Below are 12686 nucleotides of genomic sequence, written 5' to 3' on the forward strand. Positions count from 1 at the left end.
TGATAAACATGTTTTCATGTGCTTATTTGGCCATTTGTATATCTTTTTTTGGGAAATGTCTAGGTCCTTTGCCCATGTTTTACCTGGGTTGTTTGTCTTTTTGTTGTTGAGTTGTAGGAGTCCTTTATATCTTCTGGATATTAAACCCCTATCAGATATATAATTTGCAAATATTTTCTCCCCAGCACGTTTTTAATGCAGTATAAACTATTTGAGTTTATACTATAAACATCTATAAACTATTTAAACATCTATAAATTATTTAAGTTCTTTTTTAACATTTCTTTACCAAGGGAGCCCCATTGCCATTCCTCACTCTTCTAGCTGTGTGGTACATAGTTTGTCTGTGAAACCTCTTTTTACAGTAGTAGCATGAGGGCAAGACCAGGTTGCCCTCCAGGGTTCGTGTCTAATGACAGTTCATCCAGTTCATCCCCTTCCACCTCACAAGCCTTCAGCATGTGCAGAACCTAGATTCTTAATGTATTTGTTTCCCCATTCTAACTAAATGTGTTTACTTTTGCTCCTGAATAAGAATGTTTGATGCTATAATTAAGGGGCTCAGATTGCACCATCTCACTTAGGCTTCAACAAAGGCAACATGGTTTTTTGTGTGGTGCTTAAAAATAAAAGTTGGACTATACATTTGCTTTTGAGACTATTCAATTCTATTAAAGAAGATTAATATGTTTGTATAATACAGGGGAAAGCTTTTAGTATGTGTTAAGTATAAATAAGTAGTAAACAAGTTTTAAAAATGTAGAATTCATAAGATGGGTTAAGATAAGTAGTTAGTAAATAGAACTTATGTTAAACATAGATAGAAGGGAATAGAGAGGTCCAACATACCCAACATTCGTAGGCACTAAATATATGTGAGACATGAGAACACAAACTGTGGTACATTAAATATACAAAATACTAAATATTCACAGTGCATAAAATATACATGAGCACAAAATAGTCATGAGGCCTTAATTAGGCCACTCATTTCTGTCCTCAAGTGCCCTGTTGCCGAGAAACATAATAAAAACCATGGCTGCTCCATAGGCCAACAGACAAAGCGCAACTTCTTGCCAGGTTTACTTGTGCCTCCATCTCTTTGATAGAACAAGTGCGTGTCATTGGTTCGGGACACCTTGTCTCTGCGGGTGCCCTTACTCAAACCTCTGGTCTTCGCGGCACCACGTGAGCAGGAAGGCGGATGTTGCAGAGAGGGGCGCAGGATTTAGCTAATAGGCTTCTTCCACCAGGCTTGTACCCCCCTTAACAGTGTTTACGCATCCCATGTCTTTCCCCTGCCTTTTTCAAATTGATGTAATACACTGCAATTCAGGCATCTTAATGTGGTCTGTGAGCCCTTCTGCTCAGTGACCTCTTAGAGAGCTTTCCTGGTAGTGTGCCTCGGGCCATTGTATTTCTGACATGACAACAGTTCATGTCAAAATACAGAATTCATTTGGGGTCGAGTTGATTTTGTTTCCCTTTTCCTCGTAGGAATGTGTAGTTTGCATCTAGTCTCAACCACATGTGTTGAACTATAGTTTACTATTTCCATAGAAGCAGATTTTGATCACATGTTCACTCCTTCCTGATACTGAAAATGCCCCATATGCCACATCCTTCTCATCCCCTTCAGCATTTAGTCCACAGCCAGACACCATCTTAGACTCTGGGGGCTGAGAGGAAAAGCACGATCCCTTCCCAAAGGACAAAAGCTTTGGTAAATACATTAATGTATTAAATGCAATGATCTGGGTAGTCAGAGGCAGCCTCTCTAATGACTCTAATAAAAGATGACATTGAGCTTTTGGACAAGGATAAAAAGGGCATTTAGGGCTGAGGGTACATGATGCTTTCAGCTAAAAAAGACTAACCTACAAGAACCAAAAGCAACTCTGGTTATCCGAGACTTTAACAGAGGTCACTGGGGTAGATATATGACAAGGACGCAGGGGTGTCCAAGGCCAGGGCAGGAAGAGCCAGAGACAAGATGCAGCCAGGACAATCTCCCTTTTGTCACTGACACTCTACATGTTGTCTTCGTTCTTCTCTCTGCAGACCACCCGTCTCCCTTCACATCTACTCGTCCACTCAACGCATGTTTACTGAGCACCCATTATGTGCCAGGCACTGTGCTAAGTGCTACGTAAATGTCCTATCTCTCGTGGAGCTGACATGCTGGAGTGGGGGGGTAGATGCTGTGAGTGAGTGAGTTACAGAGCGTGTTAGGAGGGGAATGCACATGAGTTGCAGTTTTAAATAAGATGATCAGGGAAGGCCTCACTGAGAAGTGACATTTGAGTAAGGACTTAAAGGAGATGAGGGATTGAGCCAGGAAGTTACCTGGGGAGAGAGCAGATGAAGTGGCTCTTCAAATGCTCTGGCATGGGAGCAAGGAGGCTGGAGCAGTACCAGCAAGGGGGAGAAGAAGATTCTGAGGTCAGGGAGGTGGTTGTGCAGCAGGACATTGCATGAGATAAGGGAGCCGCCAAAGTGTTCTGAGCAGAGGAATAGTTTTATCAGACTTATAACAGGAGTGCTCTGGTTACTGTCTTGAGAACAGACTAAAAGAGTTAGGGCAGCTCTGCCATTTACTCTCTGCCTTAGTTTCCTCCATGTGTAAAAGTAAGAGATAAACATCGTCTTTACTGCATGGGGTTGGCGTGAAGATTAAATGAGTTAATACATGTAAAGCACTTCCAACAGTGTCTGACATAAACATGCCACTGCATATACTTTCGCTAATATGGCTCCAATATATGAGGTCTAGAAGCATGTGGCATAGGTAAGGTAGGTTGAGAAAATAGATGATTGTTTTCATAATTTCATTTATTTCTTGGAGAAAGGCTTATTGAATGGATGATTTTGCTTTTCAAGCAAAGCTCTAAAATAGTCCCAAAGATGTAGGAATCGGTATGGTGGATATTTGGTGGACACGGATTACATTGAAACACTGCGACTTGGGATTTGTTTTTGATGTTTTTGTTCAGGGGCTTGTTGATGTGTAAAGTCAACACATTCGAGTCTCCAAAAATGATAAAATACTGCTTAAATTGAAGTGCAGTTCCTTTCTTTATGAGCTCTTCTATTGTGGCAGATGATCTCCGCTCTGCGTGCGCGTGTGTGTACACAGCAGACACAATTGTGACTCAAGGCTTTTTTGTGGGGAAAAAAATCCAAAACTATTATTAGGCTCCAGTGACCAAAGGCTAAAAACTTAACATTCCCTCACATAATCTTGGTCACATCCCTTTGACACTTTTGTGGTTCAGGGTTCCAGTAATTCAGTGAGCTCCTAAGTTAATAGCTGAGTTATCTCCTAAAGATGTTAATGCAAACTAGAAACAGATCAATACTTGATTTACTCTAGGACTAACTGAAGTAGAGCGGAAACCAATTTATTTTATGACATGTTCCGGTGGACTGTACATGCACAGAAGAGTTATGTTTTGGTTGAGGAATGACACTACAAGAGGCAGTACTGTAGAATTAATGGTGGCGGGAGGCTTTGAAGTTTGGTCTTACTTCAAATAGTAGCTCTACCAGTGACAGAGACTGCAGGTAATTTAGTTTTCTGAGGTTCCGTTTCTTCAAGTAGAAAGGGGAGGTGGAACATCATGGTGGATATAACTAAGGTTTGAGCTTGCACCTGCATAGGAAGGAATGAGTCCCTAAATCCGTTCCCCGCTGCGTAACACAAGTCCCCTTGTTCATCGTTCAGGAAAATCTTCCATTTAATTGGTGAGGGTCCAGCATACTGGAATTGCCCCGAGTTCTTAGTCATTATCAGCTTTGGCGGGTTATAAGCACAGGCTTCAGTTTTGCTACCTGGAAGGTAAGTGCTACTGCAAGTGGCAAGTTTCTCTTTTAGAATATGTATGCCCTGCAATTTGCTTTATTCACTGAAGACTATGAGATTTATTCATGTTGACCCTTGTAGAAGTTGGGGATGGAGGAGAGGGGATGAGAATAACACCAAATTTTAGTGTAGAGCAACTGAGTTGAATGGTGGTTCAGGAAATACGGAAGAGAAGCAGCTCTGTAGTGGGAACGGAGTTGATGTCATGCTGTGGACACTCATGATCCAGGGAGGTTGGTGGAAATTATTTTGATCTCTCGTCCCCTTTAAGATGCTCTGCGGCCACCACATTCTCTGCAGGGTAGAAAGTAGTCCTTCCTGTAACAACTAGAGTGACAATTCTCCCGGATGGCCCGCATCTGGTTTACACCCAGTAACCTGTCCCTCTATTGATGGGGTCTTTCAGAATCCAGTTTCAGATGCCCTCCTCCCGCATCGTAGCCTCCACCTCCGGCCTGGCGCAGCTCACCGGCCTTGAGCAAGACCTGATTCCAACTCTGGTTTTCCGGCTTTTGGCCACGCGGGCTTTGAACTGGGACTGGCGCTGGTCGGCCCTGCCCGCGCCTGGCCGGGCCGGGGACTCTGGGGGAGGCTCAGCATTCCACGCCCAAAGCTCCGCCCCGCTCCCGGGTACGGGACGCGAGCCGCGATGCCCCGCCCCTGGGCGCCGGGCGCGCGCTATGACTCGTCGTCCGAAGCCCCGCCCCGGGACGCAGGGCGCGCCGCGCTGTTTCCGGTGAGGCCGCGCTTCTTCGCTCGGCCGCTCGCGTGCCCTTGGCGGCCTTCGCAGACCTTTGGGAGCACAGTTCGGGTACTTGGGATTTATTATTATTTTCTAACAGTTTCGACTTTTAGGAATTATTTAGGAGGCTTCACTGGCGCTGCTTTTCGCCCCCCCCGACCCAGGCGGGAGCTTTAGACCGCGCTGTAGGTGCTTTACTCGTCGCGCGTTTTCTGCTTTCATTTAGATAGGTCGTGAATCCTGGGGAACCCCTGAGCCCTTGAGGCAAGTGCTTACGGACGTTGCGTATTATTGATTAGTTTTCTGGAGATTTTGCTGCTCTTCTTTAAGTCTCGGCACTCAATGCCTCTTTCAATTCATGACTCTGGGCACGATCCCAAGACTCTCCCCCAGTCCCCATTTCATGGAAACTTAAGTGTTTGAACAGAACAAAAGTGGCATGTATTGCTTTCCATCTTGTTGGGTTCACTGCATACAAGCTACTTTTCTTCGAGAAAATAGGAGTTGCTTTTGCAGGGGTGCAATGTCACATGTAACGATGTCTCGGATTTCTGTGTATTTCTTCCTCCTCACTCCCCCTCCGCAGTCTAACAAGAACTGCGAGTTGGATGCAGAAGTTTCTAAAAGTTTTACAAACGTTGGGTATTGAAATAATTTGATTCTTGGGGCAGGGGCGAAAAGCAGCACCACTCCTCCCCTCAAAAGGGACGTTAAAATAGTTGAATTAAGGGTACAGGAGTATTTGCTTTCCAATTGATAATAACTTGGGTAACTGATGAAATGGTTAACGCATTACCTGTATGGAGCTGGTCAGTGGATCTTGCTTAGTTTCCTTTGGGTCTGTGTTATTGAAATTGAGGTTGTTATAAAAATGGTATCTGTTCAGTATTTACAGTGTGCCAAGCACTTATACATATTACCCCCACTGACTGCTCACAACAGCCCAGAACATTGGTACCATTGTTATCTTCATGATACAGTGAGGGACACTGAGGCTTAGAGAGGTTGAGTAGCTTGCCCTTTCCTTCTTACCTGCTGAGGGCGACAGCTGGAACTTGGACCCACTTCTTTCTGACTGCTGGAGAGCTGTGCTTTGAACCAGCTCTGATCCAGCCCACCCTGCAGGTGCAGGCCTGGTGTAGTCTCCTGTCTGGACACAGTGAGAAGAGAACAATGCAGAAGGACACCGGCCCTCTGTAAGTGCACAGTAAATGGGAATGGAATAGCCAGGAGCTTCTCGAAACAGGCGTTCTTTTCCTCAGCTGAAAAGAGCCCTAAGAGTAGGCTGCCTGGGGCCGGGAGGAGGGTGAAAGATCCCTGAACATGTGGTCCAGGGAACTGGACTTGAGTCCCAGCTCTGCCACTGACTGGTTGTGTGACCCTCTTCAAGTCATCCAACCTCTGTAGGCTTTATTTGCATTTGTACAGTGATAGGCTATGTCTGGAATGATGACCTTTTAATCCCATCCTATAATTACGTGGTCTGTTTCCAAACCATGATTGGCACTGACTTCTCACTCTTGTGTTTTCAGAGTGCCTTTGCATTGGTTTGGCTTTGGCTATGCAGCACTGGTTGCTTCTGGTGGAATCATTGGCTATGCAAAAGCAGGTACGGTTTTGAAGTTACTTAGCCTCTTAACCTTCTTCATGTTGTTTCAGTGGAGCGCGAGGGTCCCTGAACACCAGTCTTGTTTGAGCACATTTGCTTTAGGCCCCTGAGCTCGAGTGCAGGCTTCACTGTCAGTTTCGCAGCTCCTGCACTTGCCCTTTGGTTATCTGGCTGAGCTGAGCCAGACTTGTCGAATCGCTTGTTTGCCTCTTTATCTAAAGATAGGCAGGGGTGGCTGTAGATTGTTATTATCATGAACTGCCATGCATTGGCCACGACCCCAAAGTACCATCTCTAGGCGCTTTGAGTAGAGGAAGCCTCTCTCTGGTCTTCACCCACTCACGTTCAGAAGTCTCCTCGTTAGACTAGGTGGGGCTGTGTCAGTGAATGTGCTTGTTTGTACCCCCACCCTCCACCCGCGCTTGCCTGCATCACCACCCCAACACACACCAGAATTCTTATTCTCCAAATATTTTTTTTAACTGACCCTATTTCCCTGTTCTTTTGTGATTTGCTTCAGGTCTTGCCTGTACACAATTCCAGCCCTTGCCTGGTTAGAAGGAAGACCTCGCCACAGTGCCGTCTAAGGAGAGGTCTCCATCTTTCCTTAGATGGCAGTCCCTGCCTGTTAGAGAGATGGGGTGGGAAGACCCTGACTTCTCTTTTAAGATAGAAACTCCCTAAAACATTTTCCTGCTTGATTACACCTTGGTTATGAGCTGTGTGGAGAGGAGTTCTCTCTGCTGTTTTCCTCTGTAGAGAAGGGGAGTCTGGTGGATTCTGTTAATGAAATCAGTGTCTGACATTATAACGCGGGCATGTGTTTGTTCCCTCTAGGTAGTGTGCCGTCCCTGGCCGCGGGGCTCCTCTTCGGGGGTTTAGCAGGCCTGGGTGCTTATCAGCTGTCTCAGGATCCGAGGAACGTTTGGGTTTTCCTAGGTACGTCTGCTGCTGTCTCCTTAGGGCTGCTAAGTATCCAGCTTGCCCCTTACCAGAAGGCCCTGGTTTGGTGGGATGTGTCAGGTTCTTCATACTTAATGACAGTTTTACTGCTTCTGCCAAGTCCTAGGAAGTTTTAAAATGGGGGGCGGGGAGGGATTGTGCTGTTTCTGTTTCCCTTTTATGTACGTAGCATAGAGAGTTCTCGTACCTGATGAATTCATTTACCCAGTAGGATTAGGCTTCGAGGTTGCCCGGTGAAGACTGTCAGCTTCAGCATTTCTAAAATACCACGTGTCTGGGTTAAGTTCGCGTTGGTATTGCGTTTTTCCCGTTTGAACATCACTTACCTCGTTAGCAGTCAGCTAAATGTGTAAGACGGGGCCACGCCTTCAAGGCACTTTCAGCTTTATTGGGAAGTAAGACAGGGACACAAAGTGGGACTTTGTGGGACTGGAAAAGCAGCAGCGACAGTGGGGGATGCGGGGAAGGGAAGACCCTTTCTCATCAGGGTGGCTTCTGGCACATTTTCTTGGGCTCCCCCCACGTGTCAGATACTGCTAGGGGTGTGGGTTCTCACTGCCTCCACAAGCCCACAGGTGAGAATGAAGGCGGTGTGGAGGGAGCAGCAGCGTGCTAACAGGTGGTCCATACTCGGGGCTGGCAGGTGAGGTCAGCGTGGCTGATGGGAGGTGTGGGCACAGAGGGAGGGTGGGTCCCAGCTCTGCCTGGTGGCTCCTTCCTCATGCTGTGGAGTGGCTGTCAGCCCACTTTGCCCATCTCTGGTCCTGCTCCCCACTCTCAGCAAGTGACCTCATGCAGCCATCAGGGACTCTCTGGAGCCAGCAGTCTGCAAGCCTTCCCTTGGCTTGCTTCTCCCCAGCAAGGCTAGTGCCTCCATCTGGGCTTGGGTCTCCTCTCCCCCTTCTCCGGTGCTTTCCACCAGCAAGGACCGTCTCTTACTTGTGTCCCCCTTAGGTTGATCCCTCCCGTTGACTTTCAGATGCCCTCATCTCTCAACCATTTTTTTTAAAAAAAGGACCTCTTGTGCCCCCACTTCCTTCTTCAGTTGCTTGCCATTTCCTTCCCCTTGAGAAACTTCTCTTAAAAACCATTTGTGCTCCGTCTCTGTCTTCCTCTCCTCTCACATGTGGCGCCGTGTCCGTGTCTGGAAGTCGCTCCGCTGGAGGATGCCAGTGGCCTGGGCTGTGCAAAATCCAGTGTACATTTCTCAGTCCTCGTTTCACTTGGCCCGTTAGCTGTCCTCCGCACAGATGACCAGTCATTCTCCATTCTCCTGGTTTTCCTTTTATCTTCTCATTCTCTTTTGTTCACTCTTCTTTCTGGCCGTTAAATACTGAAATTCTCTGGGCCTGGCTCATTTCGTCTTTATGCTCTCTCACTTGATGATGTCATTGAAGCCCACGCCTTTGATTTCCACCAACACACACGTGACTCAGAGTTAACTCTCCTCCGTGCTGTACTCTCACGTATGCAGTTGCCCGCCTGAGATCTTTCAGGTGTCTCAGGGCATCTGCCTCGCCCTGACGCCGTGATCTCACACACATCCCGTCCTCCGTTCTCCACGCGCTCAGGGCTTGGTCGCTTTCTTCCCTCAGCCTTTCCAGTTCATCAGCAGGTCCTGGCAGCACTGCCCCCAGCACCTATCCTGAGCTGTCCTCTTTCCATCTCCACAGCCACCATCCTAGGCCCAGTTATCCCTCTCTTGTCTGCTTTCCTGAGGAAGTTTCTTGATTGGTTTCCCTAGCGCTCTCTAGGTTCCCTGCAGTTTGTTCTCCATGGTACAGCTAGAATTATATTTTCACAACACAACTCTGTTCACATATATCTCTGCTTAATACCCTTTAATAGCTTCTCATTGCTCTTAGGATGAAGACTCAGTCTCTGATACGGCCTTCAAGGCCCTTTGTGGTCTGGCCCCTCTTCTTCACTAACCGTATCTTGACTTCTGTGCCACACTGGCCTTTTACTTCCTTGAATGTGCCATGCTCCCTCTCACCAGAGGGGCTCGCGGGTACTGTTCCCTCTGCCTGGAGCCTGCCTGGCTTTTCCCCTTTCAGCTCATTAACTCCTGCTGTAATTCCAGAGCTCAGCCCAATCTTCTTCCTTGACTAAGCCTGCATGATTTCCTGAATAGGTTGATCCCCCTACTGTGTTTTTCTGTAGCATTAATTGTACCTATAGCACAGATTATACTTCGTTTTAATTTTGTGTGACTCTTTAAAATTTGTCCCATCAGACCTGAAACACCGTAAAAAGGCAGAGGCTGTTTCTGATGACCAAAACATCTTTTTATTCTCTGGCACCTGGTGTAGTGCCGGACATACAGTAGGGGCTTTGATAGATATCCAGTGGGAAGAGTGTACGGGGTAGAGGAAATCATATCTGCAAAGTGTGAAAAACTCTAATGGCATTTCTGAGAAAACTAAGACATTGATGGCTGAAGTGTGGGTGTTGTAGAAGAGTGGTGAGAGGTGAGGCTGGGAGGGCAGGTGGGGCCCAGGCTGTGAAGGGCCTTATTTGGCCAGTCTTTGTACTTCGACCGGGTAGGACGTGGGCAGCCAGGAAGCTCCCCCTACCTGGAGAGGGAGGAATAAGTATAGGAGGTGGCCTGGGCCTGGAGAGATAGTAGGACTTTTCCTGCTTCTGGTTTCCCTGCATAGAAGATATAATGATTTTTGACCCTTCTCTTTTGTCTTTTTCATCAGCTACATCTGGAACCTTGGCTGGCATTATGGGAATGAGATTCTACCACTCTGGAAAATTTATGCCTGCAGGTTTAATCGCAGGTGCCAGGTACTTTCCCTTCCATTACTCTCGGCCAGTCTAGAGTTCAGTTTATTGCCCAAGATACTTTATACATTCAAAAATTTGCTTGTTCCAGTAAACGAGATACTAGGTTAAAATGCATCAATTAGCATTATATAATTTATACACAAATAGGAAGGGCTGTAAAAACATTAGCTGATTTAATGTCAGAGTGGCATAAATATATCCATTCACTGGGGAAATGGCTTTGTTCTCATATTTGCTCTCCGGTCCATCCCGGCTCCTCCCTGCAGTGGCAGAGGCTTTAGTTTAAAGCCATGACTGCTGTTTGTGTCACTTGCAGGTGGGTTCCGTGTTTCTTAGTTGTATGGGTGTCCTTTGTTATTGGAAATTTTGCTAAAGGGGAATTTTGATGGAATCCTGTTTTCTAATTAACTCTGATTATAAAGCCTAAGCCAAATTGTTTTTTGAAAAAGTTTGTCCTTAAGTATAATAAAGGAATCCTGAAAGCAGGGGAAATTTTAAAAATCTGAGTAAAAGGTTAAGTACTTGACCTTGATCATAGTTACGATGCTGTCAAGCATAATGTTTTACACTTGAAGCAAAAGAGTCAGTGTAGACCAAGGTCAAAAGCAGTAAACTGGGAGGCTGGAGATCTGCCATTAATTAGCTCTGTGACGGTGGGGAGGCCTTGATCTCTCTTGCCTGCAGTTTCTTCATCTCTTCAAATTACCAGCAGTTGGATTAGGCACTGCAGCTCACAGGTGCTATTTTAACACCTCAGTGGAAGACTGCCCACCCCTTGGCACGTTTCTTCTTTGGTTCCTCCAGGGATGCAAGCTTTATCTCTGACTGCTGTGCCTTGGAGCCTCCCTCTCAATGCAGTGGTGAGGGACTTGCAGAGTCCTAGTCCCTTAAAAAAAAATAGTTGCCCGTTCTGTCCTTTTCCTGACATTTTTTATTTGTGTTTCTTTTAAACAGTTTGCTGATGGTTGCCAAAGTTGGAATTAGTATGTTGAACAGACCTCATCAGTAGTAGTCATGTCCTACCTTGGACTCAAGAAGAACTGAAAATCTCTAAACTTCCACTCTTTTCAGTGTATTAAGAGAAAAAATGCAGCATTTCTCCATACTGTGACCTTCTACTTAAAAAAAAAAAAGATACTGAACTTGGTGGGGAGAAAAAAATTCAGTCATTACCATTACAGCCCTATAGAAGTGGCAAATACATAACAGAGGAACTTAATAATACACTCATACAGTTTGATTCTTACATATTGATGTTATGTCTTCTTTCTATAAGTAAAATCTCAAGGGGTAGAATCTTAGGTGTCAACACTGGGGGCCCTGAAACCTCATGCCAGAACAGTATGAAAAAAATCTCTTATGAGATTTAGGATATCTTTTCTTTTGCTCATCTTAGAGCTCAGACCTACTTTGAAATCATGTTAAATGAAATATGAATGAAAATAAAGTTTACTATAAATAATACTGCTATGGTGTCTTCATTGCCAGCACTGTCTAGAACATAGAATAAGATGTGGCTACCAAGAAGATACAGAAAAATGAACATATTTTCTTAATTTATTTAGGAATTACCCACTTTGAATAATTTAAGGACCATGGAAAGTTACTATTTGATTATATGTTGCACATTGTGCACGTTCTAAACGTAAGAGTGGGGAGTTACGCTCCACCTCCTCGAGGGCAGGGTGCCTACATAAATTATTTGGAATTCTGAAGCATGGGAAATTGTCTCCTCTCCCTCATTCATTTCAGTATGGACTCCTGGATACTTACTTGAGTTATACAGTATGTATTAAGTTTCTTGCTCACATTGGTGCATCTTTGGCCATTGGACACTCTTGGTTGGCTTCTGTGTCCTTTTGACACAGCCCATCAATGTAGGCTTTTTGGCTGGTTTGTGTGAGTTTTTTGGTTTTGTTTTGTTTTTAAAACTTCCTTACTGTCTGGCACTACAAGATGCTCCAGGCTCATCTTACATATTTTCTGCCCCAGTCCTGGAATCTCAGCCATTTTTCCAAGGAGCCCTTGTATCTTTTATTGGACAGTGGTATTAGAAACCACAGTCTGGGTGCTAGGTAAGGTTGTTGCCACTGGGGTAAAAATCTGCTTTTTTTATTTCATTATTTTATACTTTTGTCTTTAATCCCGTTTTACTTTTTAACTTATATTTGTCTAGTTTTTTAAGCTTAAGTGCTCAAATTCAGCATATTTTCAATGCTCCTTGTTTTTTCTGCAAATGGATCAAGTATATAATAATTTTTTTCTCTGAGATCTGTTTTGGCTGAATATTATAAGCTTTATTATAGAGTTATATCATTGTCCATTTCTAAAGGGTTTTTCATTTCAATTTTGATTAAGTGTTTGGAATTATATATTTGAATTTTTAAGTGGTTGCATTTTGGGAACATGCTCTTACTGTTTTGTTCTAGTTTTATTACACTGTGGGAAGAGAATACAGCCTACACGTTTCTACATTTGAGTTTGAGATTTTCTTTGTGGCCTAATACAGGGTTAAATTTTTTGGAATGTTACATGTGTTTGAGAGGAATGTGAAGATTTTCCTTATTGGTTAAAGTTCTACGTGCTACATATTTGATAAAGTTAGTTTACTGTTATTAGCTATTCATTTACTTATTTTAGGTCTCTAGATCTGTTTCCTGAGAAAAATCTCCCACTCTGATCATGAGTATATCAGTTTCTTTCTGTGTTTATGATAA

The 12686-nt window shown here is 44.7% G+C and overlaps 1 protein-coding gene across 4 annotated transcripts; it reads left to right on the forward strand.

Annotated features, from left to right (window-relative positions):
* The first annotated feature begins 4573 nt into the window (after window positions 1-4573).
* Window positions 4574-11383, forward strand: TMEM14C (transmembrane protein 14C). 4 transcript variants are annotated; one of them, XM_012662465.1, is made up of 6 exons: window positions 4574-4673; window positions 5645-5800; window positions 6137-6213; window positions 7051-7152; window positions 9882-9969; window positions 10924-11383. In XM_012662465.1, the coding sequence occupies exons 2-6, from the start codon at window positions 5778-5780 to the stop codon at window positions 10976-10978; spliced, it is 345 nt and encodes a 114-aa protein (XP_012517919.1). In that variant the 5' UTR covers window positions 4574-4673; window positions 5645-5777; the 3' UTR covers window positions 10979-11383. The 4 variants fall into 4 exon arrangements, with proteins under 4 accessions (XP_012517919.1, XP_012517918.1, XP_012517920.1 ...); XM_012662464.1 differs by having other exon boundaries at window positions 5653-5800; XM_012662466.1 differs by having other exon boundaries at window positions 5689-5800.
* The last annotated feature ends 1303 nt before the right edge of the window (window positions 11384-12686 follow it).

The sequence above is a fragment of the Propithecus coquereli genome, unplaced genomic scaffold (genome assembly GCF_000956105.1).
Source record: "Propithecus coquereli isolate 6110/MARCELLA unplaced genomic scaffold, Pcoq_1.0 Scaffold767, whole genome shotgun sequence".
Taxonomy (NCBI): Eukaryota; Metazoa; Chordata; class Mammalia; order Primates; family Indriidae; genus Propithecus; species Propithecus coquereli.